This window comes from Oncorhynchus masou, chromosome 12, assembly GCF_036934945.1.
Source record: "Oncorhynchus masou masou isolate Uvic2021 chromosome 12, UVic_Omas_1.1, whole genome shotgun sequence".
In the NCBI taxonomy this organism is placed as follows: domain Eukaryota; kingdom Metazoa; phylum Chordata; class Actinopteri; order Salmoniformes; family Salmonidae; genus Oncorhynchus; species Oncorhynchus masou.
In genome coordinates, this window is record NC_088223.1 from 92,124,834 (window position 1) to 92,144,480 (window position 19,647).

At 41.9% G+C, this 19,647-nt stretch overlaps 2 protein-coding genes, 1 long non-coding RNA gene and 4 other non-coding genes across 8 annotated transcripts in view; 5 read left to right on the forward strand and 2 right to left on the reverse strand.

The window, feature by feature from the left end:
* Positions 1-6,529, reverse strand: part of ddx46 (DEAD (Asp-Glu-Ala-Asp) box polypeptide 46) — a 29,523-nt gene extending 22,994 nt beyond the window's left edge. The window contains exons 1-9 of the mRNA XM_064982452.1: positions 6,400-6,529; positions 5,576-5,767; positions 5,312-5,431; positions 5,113-5,200; positions 4,845-5,013; positions 4,473-4,708; positions 4,212-4,322; positions 3,674-3,839; positions 1,145-1,265 (exon numbers count right to left, since the gene is read on the reverse strand). Of these exons, the coding sequence (XP_064838524.1) occupies positions 1,145-1,265; positions 3,674-3,839; positions 4,212-4,322; positions 4,473-4,708; positions 4,845-5,013; positions 5,113-5,200; positions 5,312-5,431; positions 5,576-5,767; positions 6,400-6,416 (1,220 nt within the window). The 5' untranslated portion in view covers positions 6,417-6,529. The remainder of the gene's footprint in view (positions 1-1,144; positions 1,266-3,673; positions 3,840-4,211; positions 4,323-4,472; positions 4,709-4,844; positions 5,014-5,112; positions 5,201-5,311; positions 5,432-5,575; positions 5,768-6,399) is intronic.
* Positions 6,530-6,788: 259 nt separating this feature from the next.
* On the reverse strand, positions 6,789-11,062 carry camlg (calcium modulating ligand). The gene is made up of 4 exons (XM_064982454.1): positions 10,787-11,062; positions 8,517-8,983; positions 8,293-8,358; positions 6,789-8,158 (listed from the first exon to the last, which is right to left on the reverse strand). Exons 1-4 carry the CDS (start codon positions 10,923-10,925, stop codon positions 7,958-7,960), a joined length of 873 nt encoding a protein of 290 aa, XP_064838526.1. The 5' UTR covers positions 10,926-11,062; the 3' UTR covers positions 6,789-7,957.
* A 414-nt stretch (positions 11,063-11,476) lies between these two features.
* On the forward strand, positions 11,477-15,404 carry LOC135551065 (uncharacterized). Of its 2 annotated transcripts, none has more exons than XR_010457176.1 (8): positions 11,477-11,578; positions 12,889-12,970; positions 13,249-13,290; positions 13,549-13,598; positions 13,825-13,886; positions 14,311-14,328; positions 14,565-14,621; positions 15,148-15,404. It is a non-coding gene; the product is annotated as an uncharacterized LOC135551065 (long non-coding RNA). The 2 variants fall into 2 exon arrangements; XR_010457175.1 differs by lacking the exon at positions 11,477-11,578 and adding an exon at positions 11,911-12,376.
* LOC135551198 (small nucleolar RNA SNORD65) lies at positions 13,360-13,434 on the forward strand. The gene has a single exon (XR_010457242.1). It is a non-coding gene; the product is annotated as a small nucleolar RNA SNORD65 (small nucleolar RNA).
* LOC135551199 (small nucleolar RNA SNORD65) lies at positions 13,668-13,742 on the forward strand. Its single transcript, XR_010457243.1, has one exon. It is a non-coding gene; the product is annotated as a small nucleolar RNA SNORD65 (small nucleolar RNA).
* LOC135551200 (small nucleolar RNA SNORD65) lies at positions 14,130-14,209 on the forward strand. Its single transcript, XR_010457244.1, has one exon. It is a non-coding gene; the product is annotated as a small nucleolar RNA SNORD65 (small nucleolar RNA).
* On the forward strand, positions 14,406-14,481 carry LOC135551197 (small nucleolar RNA SNORD65). Its single transcript, XR_010457241.1, has one exon. It is a non-coding gene; the product is annotated as a small nucleolar RNA SNORD65 (small nucleolar RNA).
* Positions 15,405-19,647: the final 4,243 nt, after the last annotated feature.

Below are 19,647 nucleotides of genomic sequence, written 5' to 3' on the forward strand. Positions count from 1 at the left end.
CTGCCGCTTTCAAGGAGCGGGACACTAATCCGGACGCTAAGCCCTCCAACATTATTAAGTTTGCTGACGACACGACGGTGGTAGGCCTGATTACCAATAATGATGAGACAGCCTTTAGGGAGGAGGTCAGAGACCTGGCAGGGAGATGCCAGGACAACAATAGCCTCTCCCTCAGCATCAGCAAGACAAAAGGAGCTGTTCGTGGACTACAGGAAACGGAGGGCCGAGAATGCCCCCCCATCCACATCGACGGGGTTGTAGCAGAGCCTCTTCATTTCAGGAGGCTGAAAATATTCGACGTGGGTCCTCAGATCCTGAAAAAGTTCTACAACTGCACCATTGAGAGCATCTTGATTGGCTGCATTACCACTTGGTATGGCAACTGCTTGGCATCCTACCGTAAGGCGCTACAAAGGGTAGTGCGTACAGCCCGGTACGTCACTGGGCCCAAGCTCCCTGCCATCTAGGACCTCTATAACAGGCGGTGTTCCAGGACCTCTATACCAGGCGGTGTTCCAGGACCTCTATACCAGGCGGTGTTAGAGGAAAGCCCAAGAAGATGTGCATCAGTAAGTGGTACTGATACACCAAGTCTAGAACCAACAGGACCCTGAACAGCTACTACCCCCCAAGCCATGTAACTGCTAAATAGTTAGTTAAATAGTCAACCAATAGTTACCCGGAATATATGCATTGACCCTTTTTGCACCTACCGTTTTGGCTTATCACATACGCTGCCATTAATGTAAATCATCTGTCCTGTTGCCTCGTCACTTTATCCCTACCTATATGTACAGTACATATCTACCTCCATTACCTCGTAACACTGCACATCGACTCGGTATTGGAACCCGTGTGTATATAGCAAAGTTATCGGAACTCATTGTGTATTTATTCCATGTGTTATTAAAAAAATATATATTATTTCTTACTTTTTGTTTCTCTGCATTGTTGGAAAGGACCCGTAAGTAAGCAATTCACTGTTAAGTCTATAGTCTGTTGTTAACAAAAGTATGTGACAAATAACATTTCCGATTTGATCAACTGCTGATTACACAACAAATGTATGTTAAGGTCTTATCTCATTTGGACCAATAGGTAACTTATATATGCTACAATGTAAAACTTTGTCTGTGACACTCACCTCTTCAGTGCACTCAGGATCTTCATAGACGTGCCACACTGAACCCATGACTTGATGGGCTTGGGACAACCCTTTCCTTTGACTGCGATACCCTCCAGGTCCAGCCTGTGGACATTCACCTCTGTATGCATTCATCGAAAGGAAAGGAGTTAGATCAATGATGGGCAACTTTGATAAGGGGTGGGACACACACACACACATTTTTTTTTAACTCATGACGGGCCGCAGTGGCTCGCAGGTCTGCCTTAATTTTATGCAACTCTACACATTTTGCTGTGGGGACAGAGAAATGTTTGCAAATATATATATATATATAATTTCTGAGTGAGAGTGACTAACAAAGTCAATGCCACCACCGGCTGGAAATTCGACCATGATTACTACAAGTTTAGATAGCTGTCCGCTAGACTAGTTTACCAATCTACCATTATTTTTTTTGTTGCTAATGTGCTAATTGAGTGACCGTCAGTGACTTACATGAAGAGACAAACTGCTGATGCACAACCACATTTTGAAATTGCACTTGGTATATTCCGCTACTCTCTCAACATTAAGTCAATACCCCAATCGAGTTCCTAAATTGTTAAAAAAAAACATATTTTGGGGGGGGGAAATCGATCTGTGAACCTACAAAAGGAGGGGCCAGTTGCCCACCCACGAGCAACATTGACACTTGTCATTTAGCAGACCAAAGCAACTAAAAATATCCACACCGAGGTTTACGTGGGCCGATATTAGCCAATAAATTAAATTGGCACCAGGCGGGAGAAGAAGAAAAAAATCCCATTGGAAAATAATGCTTTTTAACCTAGTCATTGATGGAAATACCAGTCGATGGAAATACATTTGACCGGTCTATCTATCTATATCCCTATCTCCCTATCTCCCTATCTATCTATCTATCTATCTATCTATCTATCTATCTATCTATCTATCTCCCTATCTATCTCCCTATCTATCTATCTCCCTATCTATCTATCTCCCTATCTATCTATCTCCCTATCTATCTATCTATCTATCTATCTCCAAATCATCTAAATCTATCTATCACCTATTATCTATCTATCTATCTATCTCCCTATTATCTATCTCCCTATCTATCTAAAAATCTCCCATCTAATCTATATCCCTATCTATTATAACCTATCTATCTATATCCCTATCTATCTATATCCCTATCTATCTATATCCCTATCTATCTCCCTATCTATCTATATGTCTATATGTCTATATGTCTATAGGTTCATTTGCAAAACTAAGTGGAATTAAACTTGACTTACCTCCCTACTCTTCTACATTTGCACACACTGTACATAGATTTTCTTTCTATTGTGTTATTGACTGTACATTTATGTGTAACTCCGTGTTGTTGTTTTTGGTCGCACTGCTTTTCATTATCTTGGCCAGGTCGCAGTTGTAAAAAGAGAACTTGTTCTTAACTGGCCAAGTTGGTTAAATAAAAGGTTAAATAAAATAAATAAAAACTGGCCCGTGTAGATATTTGTTATGTAACTCATTTACACAGCATACAGATACAAAGATTTTGAGAGGAATATCTGTCAGACAGCGCGAGAGCTGCTACTTCAACATCTCAAACAAGAAATACACAGGCAACGGAAGGCAGTCTTCGTCAGCACGTCACACACCCCTTTGCAATGAGCTGGAGGCAGTACGCATTTTGCAAACATACTTAAAATCATTTTAAACCTGAATGTTTTTAAATGTGATTTGTCATTCTGAGCACCGTGGTTGGACACCCTAATCAGGTTACACACCCAATAGTTATGGGTCCAGTAAATTAAAATGCTGCTGGTCAAATTTCCTGTGCCACAATTTCCTAATGGAATCCCTGCCACACACACACAGGCTCGGTTTGCTTTTGGCAGAACTCGACTAGGCGACCATCTGTGCTCATACTCCTCAAAGTAATTTGCTTGAAAAACTAAGGGAAAAAATGCAATATTAGTGTTGTTTGTCCCTTTTGAGCTACCATAGCAACAAGATAGCCAGATACACTTCCTCAAAATAGTCCAAATTTATCAAAGATACAAATGTATCAATTTTTTAAAAATGTATCTTTTGCAGATCTTAGTCGCGCATATTTACATCTAGCTAAGATGTTTGGTGCAGCATTTCTCAAGTGAAAAAATGTACATGAAAACTAGTCGTCTCTCATTGAATGACAACAAACACTTCATGTTCTCAATCCTAATTGGACTAGTACTGTTGACCAATCACTGAAGAAGGGGCGTAGACTTTGGCCACCGAACTTCGACTTGCCTCAAGAAAAACGTGTGCACAAACAGCCGGGAAAACTGGCAAAGACCAAAGTGGGAAAAACCGGCACAAAAAGTATTCATGATATACGTGTAAACTGTTTGGACTGGGAAGTATACGGTAAGCTTTACAGTTAGTGCAGTTAACTAAGTTTTACGGGGAAAACAACCACTATCAGTCATTGCAAATAGACCCTTCCTCAAAAAATAAGTGTGGGTGTGAGTTCTTATATATATATACACACACACATACCCTCTGGAGACATCTTGGCCAGCTCTGGCACCTCTACATAGAAGTCCTTGCGGTATGGTTCGTACTCAATCTTCTGGTGATCCACTGGCTCCAGCACCTTCCTCTGTTTGGTCTGGTAGCCAGTCAGGGCTGTCGCCAGATCCACTTCCTCTTCCTCTGATGAGTACTGGGAAGACAGTGACACAACATGTAGGAACCTGCTCTCTCCAGTGAGAGAACTTCGAGAGAAGTTCTTGAGACTTTTGGAAGAGAGTTTCCAGGGAGATGGACCGTGTACCAAATGGAACCTTTATTCCCTAAATAGTGCACTACTATAGCACCTTATTCCCTGCATAGGGCACTACTATAGCACCCTATTCCCTGCATAGGGCACTACTATAGCACCTTATTCCCTGCATAGGGCACTACTATAGCACCTTATTCCCTGCATAGTGCACTACTATAGCACCCTATTCCCTACATAGTGCACTAACACTTGACCCCAATACATTTACACAAACGATCACAATAGGAGCAGGACAGGACAAAAACGGCTTACCTCCATTGCATCCTGGTCATTCTCCATCAGCTCACCCTTCTTTTTGTGGACATTTGGACCCCTCTTAGTTTTGCATACGGTGACAACTTTGGATACGTTTACTCCTCCCTTCTGTTTGTGTGGAGGGAATCAAAAAAAATAAAAAGAGAGAGATCGCATCACACACAAAAAGACCAAAGCAGCACATACTGACAGCAATGTTTCCAATGAGCTATAATACTGTATGTGTGAAGGAAACTATTGGGGGGGGGTTTAACTTACTTTGTCGTTCCCTTTAGACTGGGGGCCCATGTTGAACTTCTTGACTTCCTCCTTGACCTCCTCCATGTAGGCGTCTAAGGTATCCAGCTCATCCTCTGCTTCCTGCTCCATGGGAGTAACTTCCTCCTCCTCTTCCTCCTCCTCCTCCTCTTTCTTTTCCTCCTTCTCCTCCGGCCCCTTACCCTCCTCGCCTTCTTCAGGCTCTTCCTCGGGAGCTGTCCCTTCCTCGTCGTCATCTGAAAGGAAGAGAAGTCTGGTGAGACCTTGTGTTGGCAGTTATCTAAATCTTTGAAAGTGGAAACTAATGCATTTAGGTACACATGAACCCGCAACACAACCATTAAAAGTAGAAGCCTGAGCTTGGTTCCTCACCGTCGTCATCCTCCAGACTCCACTTCTTTCCCTGCTTCATCTCCTCAATCTCCCTCTTGATCTCCTCGATGTTTCCTAGGGCCTTCTTCCTTTGGTCCTCCCTCCACTTCTCCACTCGCTCCTTCCTCTTCCTCATCTCTTCCTCCAGCTTGTTCTGATCAAAGTCTTGCTGTGGGGACAACACACAGAATGCACAAATAGTCAACGGTCATATTTCAGTCAAAGTTTCCAAATTACTGAACAACATCTATAGTGGAATAGGACTCACATCCTCAACAACCTCCTCTTGCTCTTCTTTGATTTTCTTCTTCTCTGCAGAGGCTTCAGGGTTGTCTTTTTCCTTGCTTTTAGACAGACTGGCAAACCAAAACAGACAAAAGAGAACAAGTTAAGGTCGGGTGTAAGTAAAATTTATTGAGGGGGGGGGGGGGGGGTGGGGGGGATATAACCCTTTGGTAAAAACTCACGTCTCTTCAGTTTTCCTGCTTTTGCTGGGGCTTGCGGATTGAGATCTGCGTCCTCGGCTTCGAGACCTTCTATTCCTGTCACGGCTCCTGGAGCGCCTCTTCTCCCGACTCCTAGAGCGTCTGGATCACATCAGACAAACTCAATAACAATATCAGACCAGGCATATATATTTCACATTCAAAGACACACCCTTTACTCTGATGACTTTGATCAATCACTCACTATTGGTCTCTGTCTTTCTCACACACACACACACAACTCACCTGGGGCGCTTCCTGTCTCTGGACCTTGATCGGCGTCGGTCACGGCTGCGTGACCTCTCTCCCCGCCTGTTGCGGTCCCTGTCTCGGTTTCGTGAGGCAGCCCCATCATCCTTCTTGGAGCGTTTGTCTGGCGAACGGCTCTTTGATCGACTCCCGGACCGTCCCCTCGATGCCGACCGTTTCCTGTAATGCCTAACAAACATTGACAAAAATGATTTAAAACATTTCAATCACTTAACTAAAACAACTGAGATATATATATATATATATATGAGCTAAAAACGTCGTTGGTGCGAGAGAGTAATGCCGCGTTCGGATCAACTGGGGATTCTGAAATGTACGAGTTCATTACGTTCAAGAAAACTGGGAACTCGGAGGGGAAAAAGCAGGCTCGGCCTGGGAAAATCGTTTCGAACAGTCATCCAATTCAGAATTGCAAGTCGGAAACTCGGCCATCTATGCAAAGATCTTTGGCCTCCGACTTTCCCGACCTGAAGATCACGAACGTCATGATTTGACCTCGCCCCCCCCCCCCGAGATCCTAGTTGTCTAGAAAGCACCATATACAACTGCACAGCACATGGCCAATGTGTTTCAAATAATTGTGTCGTTTGTGAATGCATTATCAAGTATTTTTACTTTGTCTATTAGGCTAACTACCCAGCTAGCTAGATATCTATCACATTCAATGGTCTGTAAACGTTAGCTAGCTTATTAGCTAGCGCGTTGGATCAACGTTGCACACTTGATAGCTAGCTCGGCTTTTTTTAATCCTTCAAAACAGACAAAAAATAATACAAGAGACCCGTAAACTCCCCACTTACCTTGACTCGCGCCCCATGTTTACGTTGAGTCCGAAAGATATTAAATATCAATGTTTTATTGTTAAACTTTGTGCATTTGTTTTCATGCGTGATCACGTTAGCTGTTTCCTGGAACGTAATCAAAAAGTGACGTTTCTTCTTAGATTGCGTAGCTACATTGGATGTGTCCGCCTCTAGTGGTGGGATGATTATTTTAACGTCATATTGTAGAAATATTGTTACTAAGAAGTTTTTTTTAAATATATATTAGCATTTACTCTATTAGTGCATAAACACATCATAAGACATAGTTGACATAAACCCAAATGTACAAGGCCACTGCCTACATCTAGGAGTTTAATGTCTGAAAAAAAAAAAAAAAAAAAAAAAAAAAAATCGACCAGAAACAATTGTGAAATGTTCCAAGGTTTTATTTGTTTAACACAGCATATTCATTACAGTATGTTGTTTAGCAGAACTTAAATACCACTATAAGATGCAACATTCTCATCTCTTTATCTTTGTGTTTGATATTGATTTCAATATTTCACATACAATGAATAAAGCATTTACCTTAAACAAAATTATAATTTTCAAAATTATGAAAATGAATCAAGCCGTTCTGACAAACGGGAACACACCAATGAAGTCACGAAAAAAAAGTCTCACACCAACTAAAATAATTCATTTGGATGCCATGTAGGATGTGGGGAGGCAGGTAGCCTAGTGGTTAGAGCGTTGGACTAGTAACCGAAAGGTTGCTAGGTCGAATCCCCGAGTGGACAAGGCAGTTAAACCCAACTTGCCTTGTTAAATTCATTTTTTTTGTTTGTTTAATTAACAGATGATGTAGCATGCCACAGAAAGAATGTATTAGTGAGGCTGGGATAACTAGGAGAGCAATACATGACATTTCCACAAATCAGAGTTTTTCAGCACAGATAATAAACAAGCTTATAAGACCCCGACACTGAATAGCAGTGACAAAACACACTTTCCAAAAAGACAATCCTAAGCAATTGTTCTCCCTAGTTCAGATGACACAATTGACCTCTTTTAATAAGAGCTTGCACATGTACAGATAAAGTCAACCATGTCTTTAAGCATAAAGGGGTGCAAAAATAAAACACTGGAAGACGAGTGCTTCTCCTGTCTTCCATACGAGATAGATTAATTCACTTGAAACAAACAAAATCGCAAAGTAACTGACCCACTTATGTAAACACTGTAGGGAGCTACTTAAACAGTAACTTAAAAGCAGCTCCTATGGACAAGATTAATATGTTTAAATATACAACAGATAGGTGCAGTGAAATGTGTTGTTTTACTGGATAGGAAGAGGAATCAGAACACAAATGCATGTTATGTCACCTTGTTCAACCAGTAAGTTCTGTCTTCCTCTCTTATCCACCTGCAGACCCTGCACCTTCGAACACCCTCCCCTAAGGGGCGTACTGACTCAGGATGGGACATGGTTGGGAGGTAGGGTGAAGGATCGCTATCAGGGGTCATGCCCTCCTCTGTCACCTAGAGAGGGGGGTGACATTTACGGCGCCATAGCACGGCGACCTCCAGTCCATCAGGGAGTATCAGTCTCTTCTGAACTAAGCAACAGCAGGATCTCGTGACTGAGGATGAAGGCGAAGAAGTAGACACAGAGGTCGGCGAAGACGTCAGCCATCTTCCTGTAGGTGTCCATGAAGCGGTTGATGACCTCAGCGGGGATTCCAGACAGCAGGAGGGCGGCGGTCAGCACTGTGGTCTGCATCTTCTTCTCAACCTGGTGGAAAGTTATTACACGTTTATGCATGTATGTATAACAATACTGCACAGGATATGACTACATACATCTGACCCATTTGTTATAGCTGTGCTCCATTCACTACATAGTAACGGTGTAGTTGTATCTCAAACCTTTGGAAAATACTTGTACAACCCCATGTAGGCCAGTTCGAGGGTGAGAAATGGTGCGAATATGGACTGCAAAAGAAAAGAGTACAACCTAGTCAGTGAAATGCTACAGGTCTACTCTCATATCACAATCAGTGCAGCCGAATCGAAGACAGAATAGGTCAGTGGTATTGAACAAATTCCAAAAACCTCAAGGGAAGATGCAACACTTTTCTGATCCGACTCACCAGATACTTGCAGACAAAACCTCTGACAAAGATGGCGAGGAGGACGCTGCCGACAAGCCTGAAGAGCCTAAAGGAGTCCAACTCTTCTGGGTCTGACCCGGCTGCATCCTGGGCTTGATTCTCATTGGCCAGTTGGCCTCTGAGCTTCATGGCGTCATCAAAGCGGGATAAATACTTCTGCAACCCTCTGCGTGGGGATTCGGATTGGCTGGGCTCATCAGCTGCCAGCTGGGCCTCTCCCCGTGGCCTTTGTCGGACCCCTGGAGTCACATCCTTGTCTACACCCAGCACCTCGCTGCTGTCTGGCAGGGGAGAGCCTTTCCTCTCTGGAAGATCGCTGTGGGGGTGGCTGCTGCCTACTGCCTCTGGGAGGAATGGAGACAGTCTTGGGGATGAGGATGCTGACCACGGCTTGTTCCTGTCCAAGTCCAGGTGGAACCTAGGCTCTGTGACACGACTTGACGCTCCTGTATGAGACGGCATTGTCAGTTTAATGGATTAGGCTAACTAGACTTCTCTGTGAAGTGAGATACGAACATAGAGATTCTATATATGGATATACACAGTACCAGAATCTTTTTCAAGAGTTTCTTTATTTTTACTATTTTCTACATTGCAGAAATAGTGAAGACACCAAAACTATGAAATAACACATAGAATCATGTAGTAACCCCCCCAAAAAGTGTTAAATTATATTTTAGATGATTTTAGATTCTTCAAAGAAGCCACCCTTTGCCTTGATGACAGCTTTACACACTCTTGGCATTCTCTCAACCAGCTTCACCTGGAATGCTTTTCCAACAGTCTTGAAGGAGTTCCCACATATGCTGAGCACTTGTTGGATGCTTTTCCGTCACTCTGTGGTCCAACTCATCCCAAACCATCTCAATTGGGTTGAGGTCGGGTGATTGTGGAGGCCAGGTCATCTGATGCAGCATTCCACTTCTTGATCAAATAGCCCTTGGAGGTGTGTTGGGTCATTGTCCTGTTGGAAAAACAAATGATAGTCCCAAGTGCAAACCAGATGGAATGGCGTATCGCTGCAGAATGCTGTGGTAGCCATGCTGGTTTAGTGTGCCTTGAATTCTAAATAAATCAGTGTCACCAGCAAGCACCCCCACACTGTCACACATCCTCCTCCATGCTTCACGGTGGGAACCACACATGCAGAGATCATCATTCACCTACTCTGTGTCTCACAAAAGACGCAGCGGATGGAACCAAAAATCTCAAAATATGGACTCATCAGACCAAAGGACAGATTTCCACCGTGCTAATGTCCATTGCTCATTTTTCTTGGCCCAAGCAAGTCTCTTCTTCTTATTGGTGTCCTTTAGTAGTGGTTTCTTTGCAGCAATTTGACCATGAAGGCCTGATTCACGCAGTCTCATCTGTTGAGATGTGTCTGTTACTTGAACTCTTTTAAGCATTTATTTGGGCTGCAATCTGAGGTGCAGTTAACTCTAATGAACTTATCCTCTGCAGCAGAGGTAACCCTGGGTCTCCCTTTTCTGTGGCGGTCCTCATGAGAGACAGTTTCATCATAGCGCTTGATGGGTTTTGCGACTTCACAAATGTTCCACATTAGGTGACCTTCATGTCTTAAAGTAATGATGGACTGTCGATTATCGTTGCTTATTTGAGCTGTTCTTGCCATGATATGCACTTGATCACCCCTACCATGTCTCAACACAACTGATTGGCTGAAACGCATGAAGGAAATCAATTCCTCAAATTAACCATGAAGCTGCTTGAGTGTGTGCAAAGCTCTCAAGACAAAGGGTGGCTACTTTAAAGAAATCCAAAATATATTTGAGATTCTTCAACACTTTTTGGTTACTACACGATTCCATGTGCTATTTCAAAATGTTGATGTCTTCACTATTATTCTGCAATGTAGAAAATAGTAAAAGAATGAAAAACGCTTGAATGAGTAGGTGTCCAAACTTGACTGATATATATATATATATATATATATAATATACACATTTATATTAGTAAGCTTTTTTATATATTACAGAAGGGCACTGAATTGTCATGACTACAGTACATTCCACACTGACGCAAGGTTTCTCTTCAACTCACTGCACCATTATGGTCACTAGCTAGCTCAGTAAGTGTGTACTGTGCAGCTAACATTTAGATGGTAACAAGCTACCGTTAGTTGCCAGTTTCGATGGTAGAGCTGCAAGCTAATAAACTAACAGGCAATGCAATCTGCTTGTCTGATCAGCCAGCAAACCATTTACCATCAGTTAGATTTTCCTTACCGTTCTTTTCAGCTTCAGCTTTGGTGAAACCCACGATTCTGTTCATTCGGTCTTCGGAATTCATGAGCAATTTTCGCCTCCGAATTTCTGCTCTTCTTTGTGCAGCAGAAAGACTAGTTTTCTCTTCGGGGGCGTCCATAGTTTCAGAAATAATAAGATTATTTGATATATAAGACACACTATTTTCTGATCTGTGTAAACGTGCACACAATTCCTTAAATTATTACAACAGCGAACACTAAGTGGGACACGTCATAATGGGCCCTCTTGTCTGTGTAAGTGCGCACGTTGATGATCTCATTCCGCGTTCCCGTCCTACCGGAAACTCAGAATATCCGAGTTCAAATGAATTTAAATTATTTGCTTAGAGATTCTTATTTTTCTTTTTGGTGTGAATTTCCAGCAGACGAGGTGCTGTGTTCTGTATTTCTGCCTTTCGCAGGTCGGAGTGTGGATTGCACATTTTGGTCACAAGAAAACGGACGATGCGCAAAATAAATCAACACAATTCAATTTCCCGAGACTTTGACAAATGTAACAGTTCCCAGTTTGTTCATCACCCAGCTTCATACAACATATGTGTCGGCCAAAAAAACATGGATACACTTTCTGCAAAAATCTCATTCCTAACGGTCAATAATAATTTCTGGTTTGTTCATCGGGGCAAAGCTAGGAAGTCTCCACCACACCCGTTGCCACAGGTAAGGTCGACCTCATCTTGGTCAGGCTCAACTTCAGAGCAATCATTACTACCTGCTGACTCACCTCGAGATCCTTACGGTTCTCAAGAGAGTAAGTAAAAGTAACTCCACTTGGTTTGAACTCAGGAGATGAGCACATGAACGTATGAAGCTGATGAACCCTTTCAATATAATGCCCGGAGACCAATGGTGCGTTCTCGACTCGGAACTTCAACCAAGCTCGGATTTCGGGAATTTCCAACCTCCGAATTCAGTGCGTTAAAAACAATTGGGAACTAATAAAAAACGATTTCTGACTGGGAAAATGAGTTTTGAACGGTCATCCAATTTGGAATTACTAGTCGTAAACTCGGGCGTCATGCCGCTTTCAAAACAACTGGGAACTCTGGATAAAATTAGCTCGGACTGGGAAAAATCATTTTGAATGGTCATCCAAGTCGGAACTCTTTCTACGTCGTGATTTGACCTCGTTTTTTTCCGAGTTCCCAGTTGTCTTGAAAGCGCCATCGTCAGAGAACTCCGACTTCTCTGACATGAAGGTCACTGACTTTCCCGATCCTAAGATTTCCCCCCCCCATTCTGAGCTCGTTTTTTCCGAATCCCCAATTCGCTTGAATGCACCAGAAGTTTATATAGCGCAAAAGACTGGCCAGCCACATACTTGCTCATTCGATTAGTTTTGTGATCGACCTGAAGACGCTTTTCTCAATGTCGAAGTTATGTCTTAGAAATGCTTCATTGGTGTTTTAACGTTAGTTATTGGTACACTGCTGCCACTTGAGTCTTGCAATGCTCCTGAACTGAAGTAGCTAGATTGGTAGTTGTGTAGGGTTGGGCCTTGCAGAACCATGCACGTGGGGAACTGGAGAAACGTAAAACCATTCCGGGGGTAAGTTTATGTTTGGCGCGGATGTTACTGAATTAACTGCAAATGCACAACTATAACGTGGTCGATTTTTTACAATTTATGGATGTGATCTGGTAAGACGAAGATTCTTAAACTGTTAGCCATCTGATCCACGAACACGGAAAACCAGTTTACGCAATGGAAATTAGCATGGGTAACTGTAGCCGATGAAACGCAACTCCACGCTTTATGATTGAGCTAAGGGGCGACTAGTGTTGACGAACTGGCGCTGTTCATACGTTACATAACATGGAAGTTAACTACTGATTTCAGCACCCATAGAATATCCCGAAATTACAGACATGTTTGTAATTGCCGCCTGTTCTTTGGGCGTTGAAGTCGGTTTTTTTTTGTAAACAGTGACGTCGGAGCTCCAGTCCGCCCATAGTTGCAGCTCAACTCCATCTTACATCGAGGCGTTTAGTTGGCTAGTCCACACATTTTTGAAATGCAAGTCCTGTTAGTCCTCATGCATTAACTACATTGTACATCAGTTCTAGATTCGGGAGCCCACTCCTTCTGGACCTGGCCAGGACGGTATGAACTGGAGCATACCCCAATGACTGCACATGGCTGGTAAATTCACCTGGCTATTGAGGCCTGACTAGTAATGTCTAGTTGGGTATTCAATGGCAAATTGTTTAATTTTAAACGAATTGGTGTCTAGTCCTCTGATCAATGATTTTGAATAGGCACCATGGCCACAGCTGGCAGTGATGAAAGCTTGAATGGGAAGAGTTTGATGCAACAACTGATGATTTCAACTACTTCTGAGCAACAGCTGTGTTCAGAGAACTTCAGCCATGTTCAGGAGATAATTGCTTTCATATTGTAACTGTGATTGTTTTGACCAGGAGTGATACCGCCCCAATGAGTTGATGACTAGAAGACTCAAGGTAAGACTACCACACCCATTTCACCTAGACTTCACTTTGACATTTTATCGTGGTATCTGTCTAGTCTCGTTGTGATGAACACTAAACTGAAAATAGCTGGAATTACCGTCAGATTGTTTAGTGGTGATATTCGGTTTTCTGAACCTGACCTGACAGTTACTTTAATATCTACCTTAGTTTCTTCCCCACTCTTGAGCTGCTTCTGAATAGCCAATAGTATTCATATTCTCATAACTCTTGTGATTTTGTTTTTAACAGGTGTTAAACCACCCCAATGGGTTGATGGCAAGTAGACTTAACCTGGTAAGGTAAGCCTATCACGCTGGCTATAGCCAACACATCACCTGTCCCATTCTCAGGGTAGCTGTAATTTTGTGTTGTGATGAATACTAAACTGAAAAAAGCTGGAATTACCGTCAGATTGTACAGTGGTGATATTCGGTTTTCTGAACATGACTGACTCCGACTGGAAAAATTGGAACTTGCCTATATAACATTATCACATATTGTAATCTTAGATTCTCTACTTTTCAGGTGGTGTCCCTTTGAATAACATCCCTGCAAGTTCTCCCTGGACTGGACATGTGGACGGTAAGGTAAGGACATTCACTCTGGGTTCAAGCCTCCTTAGCTTGGTCACCTGTGTTTATGCTATATTTTTTAACTAGGCAAGTCAGTTAAGAACAATTTCTTATTTTCAATGACGGCCTAGGAACAGTGGGTTAACTGCCTGTTCAGGGGCAGAACGACAGATTTGTACCTTGTCAGCTCGGGGATTTGGACTTGCAACCTTTCGGCTACTAGTCCAACACTCTAACCACTAGGCTACCCTGCCGCCCCTATGATGAATACTAAAGTGAAAATAGCTGGAATTACCTGCAGATTGTATAGTGGTGACATTTGTTTTTGTTTTTTTAACATTTGAGCGTGTTTTAATTTGACAACTAGGTTTCTTTCGACTAATTATTTATTCATTTTCCATCTTCCTCGTCTGTTCGGTTGCCCCTTGCTGATTCTCAGCTCCCATCTATACTTCAGGTGAGTAGTCACTTTCACAATCTGTGAAACCCTATTCTACATCTATGCTGTGTGTTTCTTTATGGGTCCTGGTGTGGTAATGATGACTACTAAACTGAAAACAGCTGGAATTACCGTCAGATTGTTTAGTGGTGATAATTTGGTTTTCTGAACACATCAAGTGGCAGTTATTGACTTGGCCGGAGTTCAATGTATTAAAATGGGAATTAACTCTTACAATACTCGTACATTTTCAGATTCTCTTCCACGTGGCCGGAGTTTCCAAGATGGTCAGCGCTTCCTTTCTTCCTCTGGTAACTTGCCACAGAACTGCCACTAGAGGCCAGTGTTAAGATCAACAAATGATCTTACACATTTATCCGGAGGGCACAATTTCTGCAGCAGCCCTGACTTTAAATGTTATAATAAATACTATGGTTAATAAAATGATCAGCACAATAATTTATTGATCTCTCCAAAGCCTTAGATACTGTTGATCATTCCTTATTGCATGGACTCCTCTAATAGGTTGGGGGAAGCAGCATTTAACTGGTTCCATAACTACCTGACTGATAGGACTTAATGTATTACTGCTGATGGTCTACGATCTGACTGCAGTTCCTCGCGGTTTTGTTTTTATGAATGTTTAATTCTACTGACATGATGGTAAAATAATGGTACAGACCCTGCTTGTGGAGGGTTGTTTTTAGACTTGTCTTTGATTTTCATTGAAATGTTTGTTCTGCATGGTAGGAAATTATATAATATATGATCATATATTTTTGATACATTGAATGTTAATACTGTTATACCTTCTTTTTTTTGTACCTCCTGTTTCAGGAAGTGATCAACTGGAAGGAAGGAATTGTGTTGTGTGGTAGCCCATATGGGACTCACCTGGGACATGGATGCCTGAAGACCTAAGGCTCAACATTGTTAATAAATATCATGAGCAGCAGTGTGCAGTGGTTTCCTTTGTCTTTTCCATGTGTGTTCTGCTTTGTTTATTTGAGGTTTTGCTGAGTAATGGTGTTAGTCTGTGACTATAGAAAAGACAGTCCATTCTTTTTAACTTCAATAAATCTGTTTTAACCATGGTCTTTATCTGCGGTTAACTTGTGCATGAATGTGAAATAATCCAGTGATTTATATGTCAGGTAAGCAATGAATTTATCGACATGGGTGCAAGAGTTGGCTCAGAATGCTGTTTCCCATGCTGCTGAATAACATTGCACGACCCTGGTCAGCAAAGGACCCTGGTGTAGGATTGTAGAAATCAACATGTTTTGAAGTCAAATGGCAAATTGTTCACCTTGCAGCAGAATGAGTGGATTTTTTATTTATTTTTTTACCTTTATTTAACCAGGCAAGTCAGTTAAGAACAAATTCTTATTTTCAATGATGGCCTAGGAACAGTGGGTTAACTGCCTTGTTTAGGGGCAGAACGACAGATTTGTAACTTTGTCAGCTTGGGGATTTGAACTTGCAACCTTTCGGTTACTTGTCCAACACTAACCACTAGGTTACCCTGCCGCATGGAAGAGGATTAGCATTTAATAGAGCTGTAGAAACAGGGTGACCGATGACGTGCGATTCCAGCTAAACCTGCCAAAGTTCATCTTGACCTACCAGAATATCAAAATGTTTTCCACTGGCAAGGAGGCTCAAGACTTCTTTGAGGAAAAACATTAAGCCCAGCATACATGGGGACGAGCTGACAGCTCTGGGATTGGCTCAATATTCAGGTATGGTATCCAAGCACAAACACAACTATGGTTATGATGCTTCCCTCCATGGGACGATGAGAACAGCCCTCAGTTGGGTAGAAGGAACACTTGCATAACATTGGACTTGGTTATATTTTTCTATGGTCCAGGACATTCAGACAATGAACCAATGGACAATATATAGTGTTGCGTCACTATGGCAATATAAATGGAAGCTATCCCTCTTTTTATTGTACTATGGTTTAGGAAAGCTGGCCAGTCCTGTAAGCACTACCACACAATTTCCTTGTTTCTTCCTGTTGATGGCTGTTCCCCCTCTTAAGCTACGGAAGTTATCTCCCAGGGTGAACTTGGCCTACAGGCCACTAATTAGTGTGAGGATCTATATTTGACTGCATTTCTTGTGCAAACCCCTGTCTAATTTGGTTGGTTTAGAGCATGGCTCTCCGGCGCAGTTCCTGGAGAGCTACTGTCCTGTAGATTTTCGTTCCAACCCCAGTTTTACCTGACCTGATTCAGTTTATCAACCAGCTAATTATTTGAATTGGGTGCTCTAGATTAGGGTTGGCGCAAAATCCTACAGGACAGTAGCTCTCCAGCTACAAGGTTGGATAGTCCCGGTATGAAGCACAAAGGCTTAATACAAATTTAGGGTACATTTTATGTTTCATTTAAACCCATATTGATAATAATGAGGCTAATGGATCAAGTACTTGAAAATATATATATTGACCACCTTGAGTGGTTTTGCAAAGGCACATTTGGGCAGACCTGATACATTTTGAACATAAATACAATGGTTAATTGGATCAAGTTTAAAACGTTGCACACACACGGCTGCCATCTAGAGGCCAAAATCTAAATTGCGCCTATAGTCCTAAATCAGATAATGGCCTTTCTCTTGCTTTTCAAAGATACAAAATAAGACAAACGCATGTTTGTTTCATTACCTTTTACCAGATCTAATGTGTTATTCTCCTACATTTAATATCACATTTCCACAAACTTCAGTGTTTCCTTTCAAATTATACAAAGAATATACATATCCTTACTTCAGGTCCTGAGCTACAGGCATTAGATTTGGGTATGTCATTTTAGGCAAAAATTGAAAAGAAGGGCCCGATCCTTAAGAGGTTTTAAGTATTCAGACCCTTTGCCATGAGACTCGATATTGATCATTCTTGAGATGTTTCTACAACTTGATTGGAGTCCAGCTGTGGAAAATTCAATTGATTGGACATGATTTGGAAAGGCGCGCGCACACACCTGTCTATATAAGGTCCTACAGTTGACAGTGCGTGTCAGAGCAAACACCAAGCCATGAGGTTGAAGGAATTGTCCGTAGAGCTCAGAGACAGGATTGTGTCGAGGCACATATCTGGGGGAGGGTACCCAAAAAATGGTTGCATCATTGAAGGTCCACTAGAACACAATGGCCTCCATTCTTAAATGGAAGAAGTTTGGAACCACCAAGACTCTTCTTAGAGCTTGCCACTGAGCAATCAGGGGAGAAGGGCATTGGTCAGAGAGGTTACCAAGAACCAGATGGTCACTCTGACAGTGCACTGGAGTTCCTCTGTAGAGATGGTTGTCCGTCTGGAAGATTCTCCCATCTCTGCAGCACTCCACCAATCAGGCCTTTATGGTTAAAGGGGCAGACGGAAGCCACTCCTCAGTAAAAGACAATTGATAGCCCACTTGGAGTTTGCCAAAAGTCACCTAAAGACTCTCAGACCATGAGAAACAAGATTCTCTGGTCCGTAGGAAACCAATATTGAACTCTTGGCCTGAACAAATTCTTATTTTCAATGACGGCCAAGGATCAGTGGGTTAACTACCTTGTTCAGAGGCAGAACGACAGATTTGTACCTTGTCAGCTCTGGGATTCGAACTCACAACCTTTCAGTTGCTAATCCAACGCTCTAACCACTAGGCTACCCTAACTCAAACCCAATTACTACACAATTGAGCACAATCGACTCTGTGTCCAATACAACTTTAACTCATTACCTTGACTCGTTCTCTTTTCAATCTAACGTGACCCTGCTGTAAATCAAGCAGACAGATGATCAACACCAATCATCTGCTAGGGATGTTAGATCTAATATGGATCACGGCACAATGGTCTTCATCGGGTTAACGAAGGAGACAACAAAACATTGTGGACATTGCTCGCACACAATATTTTCCCCACACTTTGGCTGTTGCATCGAGTGCTGTATCACGACGGCTGTTTGTCACTTGATTGTCATTCAGAAAATAAATTTGATGTGTGAAAATTTGTGTGCCCATGAAAATTATACTCACACCATAACATAAGGAAACACTAAATGTTAATAACCTCTCTTGGGTAGGGGGCAGTATTTAGAAGTTTGGATAACAAACGTGCCCAAAGTAAACTGCCTGTTACTCAGGCCCAGTATTGGATAGAAGACACTCTAAAGTTTCAAAAACTGTTAAAATAATGTCTGTGGGTATAACAGAACTGATATGGCAGGCGAAAACCTGAGGAAAATCCACACAGGAAGTGGGATATTTTTGATGTGGGTACTTTTCTATTGAACGGCTATACAGTATATATTTGGATAGGACCCAAATTGCAGTTCCCATGGCTTCCACTAGATGTCAACAGTCTTTAGACATTGTTTCAGGCTTGTATTCAGTGGACTCTAAATGAACCAGATCTGTTTTGAGCGCGTGACCGATTGCGCGCCGTTCGATGTTTTTCTTTTCTATTGAAGACGCTATTATCCTGTTGAAATATGATCAATTATTTAGACAATAGACCACCGAGGCTTAATTATGAACATCGTTTGATATGTTTCGACGAACTTTACAGGTACTATTAGCATGTTTTCGTCTGCATGTCGTGACCGCCTTTGAGCCAGTGGATTACTGAACAAAACGCGCCAACAAAACTGAGTTTTTGGGACAATAAGAGCGACTTTATCGAACAAAAACAGCATTGTTTTGTGTAACACGGACTCTTGTGACTGCAAACATATGAAGATCATCAAAGGTAAGTGATTAATTTTATCGCTATTTCTGACTTGTAATTCCTTTACTTGGTTGTAAAATGTTTTTAATGCTTTTGTGTGCTGGGCGCTGTCCTCAGATAATGGCATGGTATGCTTTCGCCGTAAATCCTTTTTGAAATCTGACACAGCGGCTGGATTAACAAGAAGTTCATCTTTAAACCGATGTATAACACTTATATATTTTATGAATGTTTGTTATGAGTATTTCTGTATTTTGAAAACTATATTCACACCGTAACATAAGGAAACACTAAAAGTTAAGTAAGCCTAGTTACAGTGCATTTCCAAACTCTCCATACAAAGAACTGTCAGAGAAACATCCAGAATTCTTACCAGGATCAATGTCTCATTTAACTGATTTTTTTATTTATTTTACCTTTATTTAACTGGGCAAGTCAGTTAAGAACAAATTGTTATTTTCAATGACAGCCTAGTATCAGTGGGTTAACTAACTGCCTGTTCAGGTGCAGAACAACAGATTTGTACCTTGTCAGCTCGGGGGTTTGAACTTGCAACCTCCTGGTTGCTAGACCAATGCTCTAACCACTAGGCTACCCATATATTAAGTATTGAGA

What these genes read in the sequence shown, in the direction of transcription:
- camlg (XM_064982454.1), bottom strand. Translation starts at nt 10,925, where the DNA reads ATGGACGCCCCCGAAGAGAAAACTAGTCTTTCTGCTGCACAAAGAAGA. An exon ending in AGCTGAAGCTGAAAAGAACG is followed by an intron (nt 8,984 to 10,786) that starts GTAAGGAAAATC and finishes CGTCTCATACAG; the next exon opens with GAGCGTCAAGTCGTGTCACA. An exon ending in TGTACAAGTATTTTCCAAAG is followed by an intron (nt 8,159 to 8,292) that starts GTTTGAGATACA and finishes ACTTTCCACCAG; the next exon opens with GTTGAGAAGAAGATGCAGAC.